General features: G+C 41.4%; 1 protein-coding gene across 26 annotated transcripts in view; it reads right to left on the minus strand.

The window, feature by feature from the left end:
• The window catches only part of LOC139395705 (E3 ubiquitin-protein ligase MYCBP2), a 350297-nt gene that overhangs the window by 223598 nt on the left and 108137 nt on the right, over positions 1 to 18562 (minus strand). For all 26 annotated transcript variants that reach the window (XM_071143146.1, XM_071143169.1, XM_071143125.1 and 23 more), the window contains exons 12-16: positions 4603 to 4807; positions 4241 to 4405; positions 3741 to 3899; positions 3362 to 3566; positions 1579 to 1724 (exon numbers count right to left, since the gene is read on the minus strand). In XM_071143146.1, coding sequence (XP_070999247.1) covers positions 1579 to 1724; positions 3362 to 3566; positions 3741 to 3899; positions 4241 to 4405; positions 4603 to 4807 — 880 coding nt within the window. The remainder of the gene's footprint in view (positions 1 to 1578; positions 1725 to 3361; positions 3567 to 3740; positions 3900 to 4240; positions 4406 to 4602; positions 4808 to 18562) is intronic.

Consider the following 18562-nt stretch of genomic DNA (forward strand, 5'->3'; position numbering starts at 1 on the left):
CTGTCGTACACGATCCAGAGCATTCCAAACATGCATCTGTGGCTTTGTGTTGTGTGACAAAACCGCATATTTTAGAGTGGCCTTTTATTATCCACAGCACAAGGTGCACCTGTGTAAGGATCATGCTGTTTAATCTGCTTCTTGATATGTCAAACCTGTCAATTGGATGGATTATCTTGGCAAAGAAGAAATGTAGAGATTTTTGAGAGAAATCAGCTTTTTGTGCGTATGGATAATTTCTGTTGCGTTTATATTTTTTGTTCAGCGTAATTAAAAATTAAAATCTGAAATATCTTGAGTTCATAAGTATTCAACCCCTTTGTAATGGAAAGACTAAATGAGTTAAGGAGTAAAAATGTCCTTAAGTCACATAAGAAGTTGCATGGACTCACTCTGTGTGCAATAATACTTTTTAAAGTGATTTTTGAATGACCACCTCATTTCTGTACCCAACAAATACAAAAACAGATTCAACCACAAAGACCAGAGAGATTATCCAAATGCCACTTAAAGGGCACCTATGTGCCCTATGGTAGATGGATTTTTAAAAAAGCAGACTGTGAATATCCCTTTGAGCATGGTGAAGTTATTAATTACGCTTTGTATGATGTGTCAACACACCCAGTCACTACAAAGATACAGGATCAACAACATGTTGGTTACTCCACAATACTAACCTAATTGACAGAGTGAAAAGGATGCCTATACAGAATAAAACATATTCAAAACATGCATCTTGTTTTCAACAAGGCACTAAAGTAATACTGCAAAAAATGTCCTGAATAAGAAGTGGTATGTTTGGGGCAAATCCAATACAACACATTACTGAGTACCACTCTCCACATTTCAATTATAGTGGTGGCTGCATCATGTTATGGGTATGCTTGTAATCATTAAGGACGGGGGAGTTTTTCAGGATAAAAAATAAACAGAATGGAACTAAGCACAAGCAAAATCATAGAGGAAAACCTGGTTCAGTCTGCTTTACACCAGACACTGGGAGAAGAATTGACCTTTCAGCAGGTCAATAACCTAAAACACATGGCTAAATCTACACTGGAGTTGCTATCCAAGAAAGTTAATGTTCCTGTTTTTACTTAAATCTGCTTGAAAATCTATGGCAAGACTTGAAAATGGTTGGCTAGCTATGATCAACCACCAAATTCACAGAGCTTGAAGAATTTTGAAAAGAATTACGGCCAAATATTGTACAATCCAGAAGTGCAAAGCTCTTATAGACTTACACAGAAAGACTCACAGTTGTAATCGCTGCCAAAGGTGACTAACATGTATTGACATGGTATGAATACTTATGTAAATTAGATTTTAAATACATTTGCACAAATTTATTTTAAAAAAATTTACTTTGTCATTATGGGGTATTGTGTGAAGGGTGAGAAAAAAAATGTCATACATTTTGAATTCAGGCAGTAACAACAAAATATGGAATAAGTCCAGGGGTGTGAATACTTTCTGAAGAAACTATATACAGTATGAAAAAGGTTGTGACTGTTTGAGAATGAGTACAACAAACATGAGCATGCAGATATATTGAACAACTGTTATTGTGTGTTGTACCTAGTAGTAGATCTAGTGGTATCATCTCCTTGACAGCGTCGAAGATGCCCCTCTGTCTGACCTCCTGTCCATCAAGCTCCCTGGCGCAGGCTTTGCAGCAGCCACACGCTGAGCAGCCAGACTCCCCAGAACCACAGCCACAGATACTGAGTGGGAGAGAGAGAGAGAGAAACACAGATAAAACATCAATACAAACAAACGACAGACATCCACCAGACAAGACAAACCAAAGCATACAAAAATACACAAAACCAGTTAATCTGATCAGCATTCAAATCACGTTTGGGATGGTGTTCCTCGGATTGCAAGCCTCCCCCTTTTTCCTCCAAACATAATTGGTCATTACTGCCAAACAGTTCTATTTTGTTTCATCAGACCAGAGGACATTTCTCCAAAAAGTACGATCTTTGTCCACATGAACCGTTACAAACTGTCGTCTGGCTTTTTTATGGCAGTTTTGGAGCAGTTCCTTGCTGAGTGGCATTTCAGGTTAAGTCGATATAGGACTTGTTTTATTGTGGTATTTAGATACTTTTGTACCTATTTCGTCCAGCATCTTCTGGGATCAATTTGCACTTTTAGCACCAAAGTACGCTCATCTCTAGGAGACAGAATGTGTCTGCTTCCTGAGCGGTATGACAGCTGGTGTCACTGGGCAGCTCGCGGCTGTGCTTCCCTTTGTAGTCCGTAATAGTTTGCATCGAGTGTAGGAGCCGTTGTAGTACGATTTAATCTTAGTCCTGTATTGACAAGGTGTCTGTTTGATGGTTCATCGAAGGGCATAGCGGGATTTCTTCCGGGTTAGAAACCTCCTCCTTGAAAGTGGCAGCTCTAGCCTTCAGCTCAGTGCGGATGTTGTCTGTGATTCATGGCTTCTGGTCGGGAAATGTACGTACGGTCACTGTGGGGATGATGTCATTGATGCACTTATTGATGAAGGCAGTGACTGATGTGGTGTACTCCTCATTGCCATTTGAAGACTCCTGTAACATATTCCAGTCTGTGCTAGCAAAACAGTCCTGTAGCTTAGCATCTGCGTCATCTGACCACTTCCGTATTGACCGAGTCACTGGTACTTCCTGCTTTAGTTTTTGCTTGCAAGCAGGAATCAGGAGGATAGAGTTATGGTCAGATTTGCCAAATGGTGGGCGAGGGAGAGCTATGTACGCGTCTCTGTGTGTGGAGAAGGGTGGTCTAGAGTTTTTTATCCTCCGGTTGAACATTTAACATGCTGGTAGAAATGGATTTAAGTTCCCCTGCATTTAAGTTCCCGGCCACTAGGAGCGCCGCCTCAATGAGCATTTTCTTGTTTGCTTATGGCCCTATACAGCTCGTTGAGTGCCGTCTTAGTGCCAGCATCGGTTTGTGGTGGTAAATAGACAGCTACGAAAAATATAGATAAAAACTCTTGGTAAATAGTGTGGTCTACAGCTTACTGATTTGTAAAGACAGAGCACAAGGCACTAGCAAATAGACGTGCCAAAAAACCCTAATCATGAAAACATACATTTGACATTTTAGTCATTTAGCAGATGGTCTTGTCCAGAACGACTTACAAGAACAATTCGGGTTAAGTTACTTGCTCAAGGGCACATGGACAGAATATTTTACCTAGTCTGCTCGGGGATTCCAACCAGCAACCTTTCAGTTACTGGCCCAACACTCTTAACGGCTAGGCTACCTACCGCCTGTAGACCCAACCATAAATGTACTTTCTCTTAACAAAGATAAACCAACTAGTGAATGGTGGGTGTGTGTCTGCCTCTTCGTCAAGTTTCCTTACCCTCCGGGTACTCTGTCGGGCCGTCCGCTGCTGACACAGCTGGCTCCATAGCCGGTGCAGTCTCCACACACGGTGCACACCATGCACTGATCCAGCTTCCACTTGTGCATGCCCGGCTGGCACATCATGCTCTTCTCCTCCTTCTCCTCCAGCTCATCCTCCAGGTCCTCATCCATGGCCGTCGCCATGCTTTCCACGCCAAATGCTACAGGGGGTAGAGAAAATGTTCACATGAATGGGTGATGAACGCAAAATACACAATAAATACACGCAAAGAAAGTTGTGTTTGGTGTGCATATGGTATATTAAAGTTTGTTTGTGTTGTGTGGTAATTTCTGTGCTCGTGCATGCTCATGTGTGTGTCCGTCATGCATGTTACCTTTCCCCGCCTGGTTCATGGCCCCTGTTTCTCGGCCACACTGGCCCTTGTTGTTGACCCCAAACGTCCAGACCTCTCCACTCTTAGTCAAGACACAGGTGTGGGCCTTCCCCATGGCTACCTGGGTTACAATGTGACCCTTCAGGTCTGACACCTGGCCTGAAGGGGGCACAAGAGAAAGGAGAAAACATTGATACCGTATAGTGACTGTAAAGACCTAGCCTTACTGAATCACGGTACATTTCACTAAACTGAGCTGAAATCGGTCAGAATTTCCAGGCTATAAAAGACCCTTATCAAACCAACATGGCTTTTCAAAAGCTTACTTTGATAGCCATGTTGTAATATTTCAGCCGTGAACATTTGCACGAATGATCACTACCCAGATGGAGTACTCTCTCTGTCCCACTCAAGTTCATCAGCATCACTAACACAAATTAACATTTGCACTAGCCAACACAACCCAAATGTACCCTTTCCCTTGTTTCTATCCCACTCACAGGTGCTGTCGCTGTAAATAGCGTCCTTGCCGAACATGTATAGCTCTCCATCCTTGGTGACGATGCTGCTGCTGCCGTTGTTGCAAGCCGTGTTCACCGCCATCTTGGTCTCCAGCTTCATCATCTTCTTGGGCTTGTAGGGCTTCGGCTGGCGCCGGCTCTTGGCTGAAGAGTAGAAACAAAACATTAGAGAATCATATCTATGCAAGAGGTGCACAAAGTTGGTTGCAGATTATTCTGAATACAGTGCCTTTTCCCTTCCCTTTCCCGTTGAATAATCTTATATCATGACGTATTGGTGTGTGTGCTGTAATTTACACGTGTTCTTGTCTGTGTAGGTGTGTGTTCACATCCATACTTACTGGACTCTCCATCTTCTCCCTTGCTCGCGGAGCCAGTAAAAAACACGCTGCCATCCTCTGCCACCAGCAGGGCGTGTGAGCCGTCGTGGCCCACCGAGAACTGGACGATCTTAGGTGACTTGGTGATGGGCAGTTCCACCCATTTACCTGCCAACGGACCACCCTGCTTGATGCCCAGGCTCTGGTACTTCCCTGTGTAGTAGACCTGAGGAGGGAGAGGAGGGGTGAGAGGGAGAGGAAAGGGGAGAGAGAAAATATTTTAATAGGAACTGTCACAAAAAAAAAAACGTTTTCTAATGACATCAATTATTAGCCCAAAATGTCCTAGCTAGTATAAAAACTACAATTCTGGACATAGTCCATTGCCACTTCTGACTGAAAAGTACCGTTACCGAAATCCCTCATTTGTTTAAGAAAAACCTTCCCTATTCCGTCAACCCTTGCTCTCTTTACGTGACACATGTATGCATTGCATGCATGTCACCAAAGACCTATACGCACAGGACTAGTATTACTAGAGAACACTGGTTATGTAATTTACTCCAGAATGCCCGTTATTCCAGAGGATTTTTTTACTCCCCCCCCAATTGTCAGTTATGACGGAAGCCTGGATGTTTTTATTCTAGGCGTGAAGTATTTCAACATGTCCAGGTGATAGGAACACACTGATAACACTGATAACTAAACCATACCAAACCATCTTTCTATAGTGTCAAAATAGTATTACAATTGAGGAAGTGTGATCATAATCATTAGGATATTTTAGCAATCCACAGTACGTCCTAACTGCTCCCCATCCTTCAGTTGTGAGCTAAACAGTGCAATTGCATTTTAAGGCTATGGATGACAAAGTTAAATTGTAATTTCCAAACGTTTAGGTCAATTGCATGCTGCTTTGCGATCAATTAACAGTAAGGGTTGCATTAAATAGGCTCAATATTTTTGACTGATACATTTGGCAATACACAATTCATACGCACAAAACGCATAAACAAAAGCATTCACTATGATATTGGTAGTCCAATCATATATAGCTTATGCGCAGCACTTAGTTCAATTTATCAAATCAGTTATTGTTTTCTTGTGCAAACCACGAGCAACACCTGTCAAACTCAGACATTTATCCCAAAATACAGGGATGTCGATTCGCAACGGACTAATATTATCAGAGGACCATGGAGTTTGACAAAAAAAACAGTACATTATTCTGGCTGAAATTGTTACTCTCCTGCCATATAAAAATGACAGATGTGGTGTTTTGTGCTCGTGCACATAATTACATTACGCGATCTCAGTGAGAAAGTTAGAGGGTCAAAAATCCTACCCCCAAGACATGCTTACCTCTCACCATTATCAATAACAGGAGCGGTTAGCATGTATGGGGGTATGATCTTTGACCCTCTGTAGTGTGTGTGTGTGTGTGTGTGTGTGTGTGTGTGTGTGTGTGTGTGTGTTAAGTCACAGGTCAACTGCTCCTATTTTTACATTGGCTCCCCTGGCTGGAACAGAGGGGGTAATCTGCAGATAAAAGCCAGCAGTGGCGATTACAGCCTTCTCAGTGATACAGCAGGCTAGACTAGGGCCTGGCTAGCTAGCTCTGCTACACTATCTCACAGGGCCTACACTATGACACACATACATAGAGGCAAAGACACACACTTAGTCAAAACTAACTTGATCCCTGGCATTTAGAGAAGGTAAACACACAAGCAGTTATAATTACAAACAAGCTCACATAAACATATACCTTCCTATAAGTATTACTATCTAGGCCTAATGTTTTTTTTTGCAGACCAAAGGAAGAACAGCTTCCAGCTAAATGGGGATTGGGGATCCAAATAAACTATCCCACAAACATGGTTGTATTTCCATCTGTCACTTAGGCATCCAGATAGGTCCATACTACAATATATTTCGTTGTTTGGGAATTATAGGATTTCCCAGTGCTGGTGGTTGGTCAGTGTTTTCCCTCCTGCAGGACCTGCTTTGTTTATCTGGGAGGAATGGGTGGCACAGACAGCAGTAGGGCAACGCAGCAGTGGATAGATTGCTCTGCTAGATGGATGGAATAACCAATGACTTCCAGTTATTTAAGCATAGAAGTGGCACAATCTTGTCTCGAAGCTCTACGGACAATTCCTTCGACCTCATGGCTTGGTTTTTGCACTGACATGCATGGTCAACTGTAGGGCCTTATATAGACAGGTGTGTGCCTTTCCAAATCATGTCCAATAAATCGAATTTACCACAAGTTGTAGAAACATTTCAAGGATTATCAATGGAAACAAGATGCACCTGAGATCAATTTCAAGTCTCATAGCAAAGGGTCTGAATACATATGCAAATAAAGTATCTGTTTTTACTTTTAATACATTTGCAAAAAAAAATTAAAACCTGTTTTTGCTTTGTCATTATGGGGTATTGTGTGTGGATTGATGAGGAAAATAGTTTATTTAATCCATTTTAGAATAAGGCTGTAAGGTAAAAAAAAAATGTGGAAAAAGTCAAGGGGTCTGGAAAAATACATCATTTATTGTCTGGCGTCTTAATCCAAAGTGGACACTTATTTTACTCTGCAAATAAATGATCTCTGCGACAATGATTAAGTTGCCGTGTCTCTTCTCAAGGAGGCTTCGCCGTACAGAGGAAATATTGTGCACTTTGTGCGTTGCAGGAGGTGTATCTACTAAGCTCTCTTCCGGGACAATGTTGACACATCAGAGTTCCAATGGAACAACTGTTCACTCGCTGAGGACTATAGAGAAGTGGCTACTCTTAGCAAACAGATTAAGAACTTGCACAATCTACTGGGGAAAGCCACCCCTGCCTACCATCTCTACACCACAGGCTGGACGCCGTGCTGATAGTATCAACACCAACGCCTTCCAGGGACCCCTTCCCGAAGAAGTCTCCCACTCCCCTGATACGGTCACCATTACAGCTGCCCAACCAGGGAAGCATGTCACCCGCCATAGGCCAAATGGAGGGAAGCAACCTATGGCGAGTAGGGAACTTTGGTGTTGGGAAGCCCGACTCAAATCCAGTTGCCGAGAATATTAGCTCTCCTGGCTTCGAAGGTTCCAGCACTATCGTCCCCTATTCTGCCTCAGATCACCAGACCTTGAGGGTGTCTGACGCACCGGCCACAATGGGTTTTGTGCTAGGTTCAAGGTGCAAAAACTGCCAGACGACCTGCAATCTCACCAGCCGTTATAAATCGGCAGCTCTATGCTGAGAAACCACTCGGTTGCCAGGGAAAATACATTGTGCTATCCTGGGGCTCGGGTACAGGACATTACAAGGCTGCTTCCTACCGTTTTTACGCCAGAACACGGGAGCTGTCGCAGTCATAGTACATGTGGGATCTAATGACATTAGGATAGCTAGCTCGGAATGTCTGAAAACTGGATTTTTAAGAACTGATTGAAACTGAAAGACTCCAACAAGCATCCAATTATTTAAGGCCCAATGCGATCACTGAATCGTGGCATGGAAAGATTCAGTAGGTTGTCCGTACAACACGACTGGAGTTACTTTTGTGGATAACTTTAGAAAACAGAAGGTGCTCTACAGAGCGGATGGGGTCCATCCAAATCATCTTGGTGCCTGGACTCTGCCCTGCGCTCAGAAATTGACTTATTAACACTCCAAATTCCACTCAAGTAATCCCAACTGTAAATTTCAAATCAGCATTGTCATCATACTGCAGGCAAGCAACAGATAACTCTGTTTTAACCCAGGTCCTCGCTTGTGGCATAGGCCCAATGGTTCAGTTCTTAAACTATATTGTAACTATATCAATTCAAATCAATCCCAAGGTATTTTCAAATAAGGGTTTAACTATTGATCATAGTAATGTTGTATTAGAGACTCCATCTGACCTAAAATCCCGCAGATGTGGTCTTCGATTTGTTCATGGAAATTCTGGCATCTTAATCCAAAGTGGACATTCTGGTAATTTCTAAGACTTGGTTGAATAATTATGTGCTGGACTCTGATGTGTCTGTCTGGTTATAATGTCAAAAGTTTGGACACACCTATTCATTCAAGGGCTTTTCTTATTTTGACTATTTTCTACATTCTATAATAATAGTGAAAACATAAAAACTATGAAATAACACATATGGAATCATGTAGTAAGCAACAAAGTGTTAAGCAAATCAAAATATATTTTAGAATCCTCAAAGTAGCCACCCTTTGCCTTGACAGCTTTGCACACTCTTGGCATTCTCTCAACCAGTTTCCCCTGGAATGCTTTTCCAACAGTCTTGAAGGAGCTCCCACATATGCTGAGCACTTGTTGGCTGCTTTTCCCTCACTCTGCGCTCCGACTCATTCCAAACCATCTCAATTTGGTTGAATTCGGAGGATTGTGGAGGCAAGGTTATCTATCTGGTGCAGCACTCCATCACTCTCCTTCTTGGTAAAATAGCCCATACACAGCCTGGAGGTGTGTTGGATCATTGTCCTGTTGAAAAACAAAATGACAGTCCCACTAAGCCCAAACGAGATGGGATGGCATATCGCTGCAGAATTCTGTGGTAGCCATGCTGGTTAAGTGTGCCTTGAATTATAAATACATCAGACAGTGTCATCAGCAAAGCACCCCACACCATAACACCACCTCTTCTATGCTTTACGGTAGGAAATACACATGCGGAGATCATCTGTTCACCCACAACGCGTCTCACAAAGACATGGTGGTTGGAACCAAAAATCTCCAATTTGGACTTCATACCAAAGGACACCGGTCTAATGTCAATTGCTCGTGTTTCTTGGCCCAAGCAAGTCTTCTTATTGGTGTCCTTAGTAGTGGTTTCTTTGCAGCAATTCAACCATGAAGGCCTGATTCACACAGTCTCCTCTGAACAGTTGATGTTGAGATGTGTCTGTTACTTGAACTCTGTGAAGCATTTATTTGGGCTGCCATTTCTTGAGGCTATAAAAGTAATGATGGACTGTAGTTTCTCTTTGCTTATTTGAGCTGTTCTTGCCATAATATGGACTTGGTCTTTTAGCAAATAGGGCTATCTTCTGTATACCACCCCTTCCTTGTCACAACACAATTGATTGCTCAAAAGCATTAAGGAAATGTACTTTTAACAAGGCACACCTGTTAATTGAAATGTATTAAAGGTCATGAAACCTCATGAAGCTGGTTGTGAGAAAGCCAAGAGTGTGCAAAGCTGTCTTCAAGGCAAAGGGTGGCTTCTTTGAAGAATCTCAAATATAAAATATATTTTGATTTGTTTAACACTTTTTGCTTACTACATAGTTTTGATGTCTTCATTATTATTCTACAATGTAGAAAATAGTATAAATAAAGAAAAACCCTTGAATGAGTAGGTGTTCTAAAATATTTGACCGGTAGTGAATTGCTAATATAAATAAAAAAATGTATGGTGTTGGAGGGGTTCAGTGGTGCATGTGACAGTTGTAGACCTTACAGTGAAATGCTTACAAGACCTTAACCAACAATGCAGTTAAGAAAAAATAAGTGTTAATAAAGTATATACTAAATAAACTGAAGTAAATGATAAATAAATAAAAACAAACAGAAAATAGAAAAACAAACAATTAAAGAGCAACAAAATAACTTACGAGGCTATATACAGGGGCTACCTGTACAGAGTCAATGTGCACAGGTTAGTCAAGCCCTTCAGCTAGATTATGTCCGTCTTAGTCCCCTGAATGCTTCTGTCAATCCTATAGCTATTGTACACAGTAATCGTCTGTCTATTAACCAGAGTTATACTGTTAGCACTGAGGCGGTGTGCCCAAGTAGGAAGTTTGCTGTGTGCAGCTCACCCTGCACCATCAGCTCAAACATATATATCTGTGTCTTGTCTACTTCTGATAAGCCGCTAAGTAAAGAAATCAAAACAATCAGGCATCACAGAAAAGTGCAAAAAAATCACCCACCTTAACATATGTAGCCTAAGAAACAAGGTTTGTGAAATCCATAACTTGCTAGTAACAGATGACATTCATATACGGACTATCTCTGAAACGCACTTAGATAGCAATACATGGTTTTAACATCTACAGAAATGCCAATGGGGTTGGTGTTGCGGTCTATATTCAGAGCCACATTCCAGTAAAGCTAAGGGAGGATCTCATGTAAAGAACTGTTGAAGTAATATGGGTTCATCTGCCTCACCTAAAGCCCATTCTTGTGGGAAGCTGCTATAGACCACCAAGTGCTAACAGTCAGTATCTGGATAATATGTGTGAAATGCTTGATACTGTATGTGATATTAACAGCGAAGAATATATTTCTGGGTGACCTACAGTTGAAGTTGTCAGAAGTTTATACAGATTTAGGTTGGAGTCATTAAAACTCGTTTTTCAGTAGTTTTTCCAACAATTGTTTAGAGACAAGATTATTTCACTTATAACTCACTGTATGACAATTCCAGTGGGTAAGAAGTTCACATACACTTAGTTGACTGTGACTTTATACAAAATGGAAAAATATGTCATGGCTTTAGAAGCTTCTGATAGGCTAATGGACATCATTTGAGTCAATTGGAGGTGTACCTGTGGATGTATTTCAAGGCCTACCCTCAGTGCCTCTTTCCTTTACATCATGGGAAAATGAAAAGAAATCAGCTAAGACATCAAGGGAAAAAAAGTGTAGCCCTCGACAAGTCTGGTTCATCCTTGGGAGCAATTTCCAAACACCGGACGTCCATCTGTACAAACAATAGTATGCAAGTATAAACACCATGGGACCACGCAACCATCATTACCGCTCAGGAAGGAGACTCATTCTGTCTCAGAGATAAACGTACTTTGGTGCGAAAAGTGCAAATCAATCCCAGAACAACAGCAAAGGACCTTGAAGATGCTGGAGGATACAGGTGCAAAAGTATCTATATCCACAGTAAAACAAGTCCTATATTAACAAAACCTGAAAGGCCGCTCAGCAAGGAAGAAGCCACTGCTCCAAAACCGCCATAAAAAAGACAGAAGTGGATATATTAAAGCAACATCTCAAGACATCAGTTAAAGCTTGGCTGCAAATGGGTCTTCCAAATGGACAATTAACCCAAGCATACTTCCAAAGTTGTGGCAAAATGGCAAAAAGTCAAGGTATTGGAGTGGCCATCACAAAGCCCTGACCTCAATCCTATAGACAATTTGTGGGCAGAACTGAAAAGGTGTGTGTGAGCAAGCAGGCCTAAAAGCCTGACTCAGTTACACCAGTCTGTCAGGAGGACAGAGGGCCAAAATTCACCCAACTTATTGTGGGAAGCTTGTGGAAGGCTACCCAAAACATTTGACCCAAGTTAAACAATTTCAAGGCAATGCTACCAAATACTAATTGAGAATATGTAAACTTTTGACCCAATGGGAATGTGATGAAAGAAGTAAAAGCTGAAATAAATCATTCTCTCTCTACTATTAATCTGACATTTCACATTCTTAAAATAAAGTGACCTAAGACAATTTTTACTAGGATTAATGTCAGGAATTGTGAAAAACTGAGTTTAAATGTATTTGGCTAAGGTGTATGTAAACATCCGACTTCAACTGTAAATATTGACTGGCTTTCCTCAAGCTTCCCACTCAAGAAAAAGCTTCAAAACTGTAACCAGTGCCTGAAAACTTGTTCAGGTTATCAGGCAAACTACCAGGGTAGTTAAAAATAGTACAGAAATGAAATCATCAATATGTATTGATCACATCTTTACAAATGCTGCAGAAATGTGCTTGAAAGCAGTATCTAAATCCATCAAATGCAGTGATCACAATATAGTTGCCATATCTAGGAAAACCAAAGCTCCAAAGGCTGGACCTAATTGTGTGTGTGTAAGAGGTCCGGCAAGAGGTTTTGTAGGGATTCATATGTTGATGATGTAAATAATATTTTCTGGTGTGTAATGAGGAGCAACCAAATGATGCGCTTGACAAATTCATGAAATTGCTTACTCTGGTTACACCCACTAACAAAATTACTCAAAACTGTTAAATCCGTTTGGATAGATGACGATTTCAAAAACAGTATGGTTGAGAGGGATGAGGCAAAAGGTACAACTGCGAATTAAATCTATGCAACGCTTAACAAAGAGCTGCAGAATGCGTGGCAAGAAATAAATTAGTCCTAAATATTTCAAAAACTAAAAGTATTGTATTTGGGACAAATCATTCACTAAACCTCAAATATTGTAATGAATAATGTGTAAATTAAGCAAGTTCAGGAAACTAAACTGCTTAAAGTAACCCTGGATTGTAAACTTATGGTCAAAACATATTGATGCAACAATAGCTAAGATGGGGAGAGGATTGTATCCAGTCACAAAAATCCATGAGCCAGTGTTCCATGGTTTAATCAGAAACATCTGTTTTCTGCCATCCAATACATTTTTTTCAATGCACTGGTAAGTGTTTGTTCTTCAGAATGCAACCAAGGGCACAGAGAGAAACAGACATTTCAATAACCACTATGCAACTGAGGTCCTCTGAGATCATGCAAAACTGAATCCATTAGACCCTAGGGTGCCATTATTAGCGAAAACAAAAGAGGACCCACTTTTTGGACCTCACATGCCAAAAAGTCCTTACTTGAAAGGTAATTTATCTATGTTCAGTTCTCACAAGTATAGCACGACACACATACCTTTCATCTGTTAATTGAATGCTCCCTAACACAACTGCTTTGAGTTAACAAATTCAAAGAAAGGGGACACGTATTCAGTTACACTTCGGAATACATTCAACTAGGGATGCATGATATATCGGTGAACATATCGGAATCAGACGATATTAGCAGATGTCTAGTTTAACGCCGATGTGCAAAACCGATGTCAAAGCTGATGGAGGTACATAACGTCATGACCCCACGTAACATTTTGCGCTACACATGCAACATAGGATTCCTAACCTAGCCCACAATGTCTGCTGTGTGGATCGAACAGTCAACAAGTTGAGCAGTCATTTTAAAGAGTAAGAACATTTCAGCAAGACAACTTCAAGGTGAAATCCATTAAAGCCAAGATAATGGAATTCATTGCCCTTGACAATCAACCGTTCTCTGTCGTGGGTGATGTTGGCTTTCGCCGACAGGTTGAACACCAGTACACACTACCAAGTGCACTATTTTCAGATGTTGCCCTATCTGAGTTACACAGTAACGGAGTTACACAGTAACAGCGTCACTGCTATAAGCTTCACGACATACATACATACATACATACCATAGAATGCCGTTTGGGTCTTTGCGTGTCAAAGCTGTACAAAAATGTCTGCAAACAAGAAAACACAGGCCACGAATGATGTGTTTACAATATCGCTTGGTAATAAAGCATAATATGTTCGACCGCAACTTCTGGGGTAGCTAGCTTTAGCTTAGTACCTAGCTAGCCCCAATACAAACAGCCTGAAAACAATGACCAGTAGAAACTGCAGACATTTTCATTATTCTTAGAAATTATTTATGAATCCGTGTGAGTAAGTATTTGCTAGGTAGCCACTTGTTGTTCGCCTATTGAAATTGAACTTCAGTTCATGAAAATAAATACCTAGCCAGCTACTTAACCCCGTTTCAAAAAGCTAACGTTATATGCAGCCAGCTAGCTTCATCTGACTACGGAGGCTCGACCGGACCGGGTTATGTGTTGTGAAGCTAGCCACAATAGTGGAATTGGCGGGTTGCCTTCAAAATAAAAGTATGTCATTGACTGATACAAATAGTAGAATTATGCCATACTTTTATTTTGAAGGCTAAACGCAAAGTCCACTAGTGGCTAATCCTTATTGTGGCTAGCTTCACATAGATGGGTCTGACCACCATTAATCAATTAAGAACTCTTATAAATTAGGGTTATTTTAGATAGCTAGCAAACTATATAGCTAGGTGTCTAACTATAGCTACTGAAACAGATGTCGTTTTGCTATGTTTTTGGTGAAGAACATTGTTTGCATTCATGAGCTAGCTAGCTTTATTTTTTAATGACCAGCACTGTCGGTGTGCGAGACAACTTTACCAGCATCATAGCATACGTATCAATGAATCGTTGTGACATATGAAATAAGAGTGATTCTGTAATAACTACGAAAAAAATGATTAACGCGTTAAATGATTATGCGACGTGCCGTCATATTCAGGTCCTGTTTGGTCAAATAGTGTTATTTGACACGTCAAATAGTGTTATTGACATATCTTTTTTGACATGCAAAGACCCAAACGACGTTCCATAGAAATCCTGGTTGAAAATGAAACGACTGAACAAATTAACAAAAAAACAGCACAGGATGTGACGCAGCCTGGATTCAAACCAGGGACTGTAGTGACACCTCTTGCACTGAGATGCAGTGCCTTAGACCGCCACGCCCCTCGGGAGCTACAACTAAGAAAACCTTCCTAAAATGAACCTACTACCATACCCACTTCAAAAGGTACTTCATCTGTTGTCTTTCCCATTCACCCTCTGAATGGCACACACACACAATCCATGTATCAATTTTCTCAAGGCTTAAAAATTATTAAAAATTATTCTTTAACCTCTTTATCCTACCCCCTCCTTTTTCGAACATTCTGTTAAAAATCGCGCAACATTTCAGCGTCCTGCTACTCATGCCAGGAATATAGTATATGCATATGATTAGTATGTGTGGATAGAAAACACTCTGAAGTTTCTAAAACTGGTTAAATCACGGCTGTGACTATAACAGAGCATGTGTTTCATCGAAAAGCGCAAGAAAACTGGCCACTGAAAGCTGAAAAAAGTATCCATGCGCCCCTTTCATGTATTATTTAAAGGAAACCAAATTTAATATGGACACGGATGCAATTCCTAAAGCTTCCACACGATGTCGCCAAAAACGTCATTTTCATTGACAAAAATCCTTTGAGACATTACCAATAGATCCGTCATTCCATCCAGCCTACAACAATTGATTTTGGAAGATTGAAAAATGGACATTGTTTTCTTGAGTAGCTGCTATTGAATACAGATCGCCCAGTGATCAATTTGATCGCTTATTAACGTTTACAAATACCTAAAGTTGGGTTACAAAAGTAGGTTGAAGTGTTTTGTCAAAGAATATAGGCAACTTATATAATTTTTAAAAATGACGTTGCGTGTTGGAAGAGAGCTTTTTTCCTGAAGCAGACAGGCTATACAAATGGATATTTTGGGCATTCATGGACGGATTTAATCGGGAAAAAGACCAAATTGTGATGTTTATGGGACATATAGGAGTGCCAACAAAGAATATCATCAAAGGTAATGAATGTTTTATATTTTATTTCTGCGTTTTTGTGTAGCGCCGGCTACGCTAATTCTTTTGTTTACGTCGCCTTCAGGCATTTTGGGGTGTTGCATGCTATCAGATAATAGCTTCTCATGCTTTCGCCGAAAAGCATTTTAAAAATCTGACTTGTTGGCTAGATTCACAAAGAGTGTAGCTTTAATTCAATACCCTGCATGTGTATTTTAATGAACGTTTGAGTTTTAACGAGTACATTTAGCATTTAGCGTAGCGCATTTGCATTTCCAGGTGCCTACTTGAGATGTCTGCGTCTCAAGTAGGATCAAGAAGTTAACCTGTCTCCTCCCCTTCATCTACACTGAATGAAGTGGATTTAAGATGTGACATCAATAAAGGATCATAGGTTTCACCTAGATTCACCTGGTCATGGAAAGAGTAGGTGTTTTTCATATTTTCTACACTCACTGTAGATTCCTGTCCAGGACACATTAGAAGTGTTATTTTCCATCAGTGCAGTTAATCAACACATGCCTGATGCAATGATTGGTTTGGTCCTGGGGTGTTTGTTTGACTGTAATTAACCCAGTATTGACCCTATCCATTCCTCTCCCCAGGGCGGCTGCTTCAACCCCATCCCTCAATGGTTTCTCTCCCAGCCCCGCACTGCCACCCCCATCTAAAATGGACTCCAAGCTGCCTGGCTACCCCTCTCCGTTCAACCCTGGACCCCCAGCCCAGTTCCATCCAGCGATGGCAGGGGCATAGGGCATGGAAGGCTTTGTGGCGCCCAGGAGGGCTTTCTTTGGTGGTGTGGGCATGACACAGAGGACTGACATGGGAAGAGCACCTGATATGGCCAACCAGCTCCAGCTGCCACCCAACCAGCTCAGGCTACAGCTGCAACAGAGGCTGCAAGGCCCACAACAGGTAAGATATGGGTTAGGTAGAGTGGGAACATCAGTAATGGGAAATCTTGGTTGTGGATGATCAGAGTTTTTTTAACCCTGCCCCAACACACCAGATTAAACGAGGTATCTTCACTCTTACCAATCAGTCATAGTGAACGAATCAGTTAAGTGCGAGGGAAAGATTAAGGAAACCAGCAGACGTTGTGTCTCTCGAACACCACAGTTACCTACCACTTCCCTGTTCCCCACCTTTCTAATGTGGGTGTAGTTCATTCCCTCTCTCCTCTCCACCGGAAGGGGTTTGTTTTAACTGGTTTTGACTAAGTCCTAACCACTATAGCTAGTTATACTGAATTATTCAAATTCAGTCCCCTAATCTCTTCTCCATCCATCCCTCTACCTCTGAATTTAGTGCCATCCAGTCTATTTCAGATGTAATTGTTATTTTGGGACACTGCAATTTGCACGTTGCGAAGGCTGTTTTCACAAATAAAAAGTATAAATGTTTCCCATCCTCTCGGTCTCTGCAGCCTCCTCTAAACTCCCAGGTGAAAGACAGTCATCATGCATACAATGTATACAGGAGGATACATTAATCTACTGTACGGACAAACAAGTATGGGGCTAGACTGTTTTCAGCAGCAGCGGGAGCTCTACAGCTTCTAGCATCGCGAGAGGAGACTCCTGCAGCAGAACGTCCTGTTGATGAGGCCAGGCACGGGGGCCACTATGACCTGCTTCATAGGGATCACTAGGGGACAAAAGGACCCCAGCCACAGCAGCAACAACATAGATTTGGCTACATGCCAAGCTACAGTCCCATGCCAGGGAACCCACCCATCTCCCCAGCCACTTCAACCCCATGGGATGACCATTGGACCTCAATCTGTCGGGCCGGGGGCCCATGGGAAGCCATAATGTCGGATGAGTGAAGAGGCTACCTGGTTATATCCACCATCATCTCAATTTTAAGTCATTCTGTATTTATTAAAATCGTACAATGTGCTGTTAATATCAATATCTAAATAGCATATCATGTGCTGACAGGATCAATAGAAGATAGAATACAGGCCTAGACTATGGTTTCAAAATAACTTCCTCAAAATGCCCTTATATTCCCAAATCCTGGTTGGAAGATTCCTAGAATTACAACAGAATAAACAGGAAATCCAGGAATCCACCAACCAGGATTTCAGGAAAAACAGGTTATTTTGGAGAAATAACTGGAATATTGCAACCCAGCCACCTCCTGGGTACCAATCGCCTGATATGAAAAGTTGGCAGCAAGCTGGCAAGCTGGCATTGGCAGCAGAGGTGTCCAATGAGGTGTCCAGAGCCATGCATGTATAAATGTGTATATTGCACACCGGTAGTCTGTTATTGACTTGGTATCTACATGGAAATGACATGGCGGCAGGTTGCATAGCGGGTTAAGAGCATTGGGCCAATAACCGAAAGGCCGCTGGTGCGAATCCCCGAGCCAGCAAGGTACAAAAAAAAAACATTTGCCCGTTCTGCTCTTGAGCAAGGCAGTCAACCACCAACAACTGCTCCCTGGACACCGTTGATGTCGATTAAGGCAGCCCACTGCACCTCTCTAATTCAGAGGGGTTGGGTTAAAACGCATTTTTAGTTGAACACATTCAGTTGTACAACTGACTAGGTACCCCCCTTTCCCATAAAAATTACTTGTTTGTTTCTTAGGATTCTTTCTAACAAGCACTTGTGTAACATCATACCAGATGTGTTTAATTATTGAAAGTGAGTAGCTACCTAAAAGTAAAAAACTACTTCTATATCATTTCTTAGCCTATTCACAACCAATAGTAATCTAA

This window comes from Oncorhynchus clarkii, chromosome 3 (assembly GCF_045791955.1).
Source record: "Oncorhynchus clarkii lewisi isolate Uvic-CL-2024 chromosome 3, UVic_Ocla_1.0, whole genome shotgun sequence".
NCBI classification, from domain to species: Eukaryota; Metazoa; Chordata; class Actinopteri; order Salmoniformes; family Salmonidae; genus Oncorhynchus; species Oncorhynchus clarkii.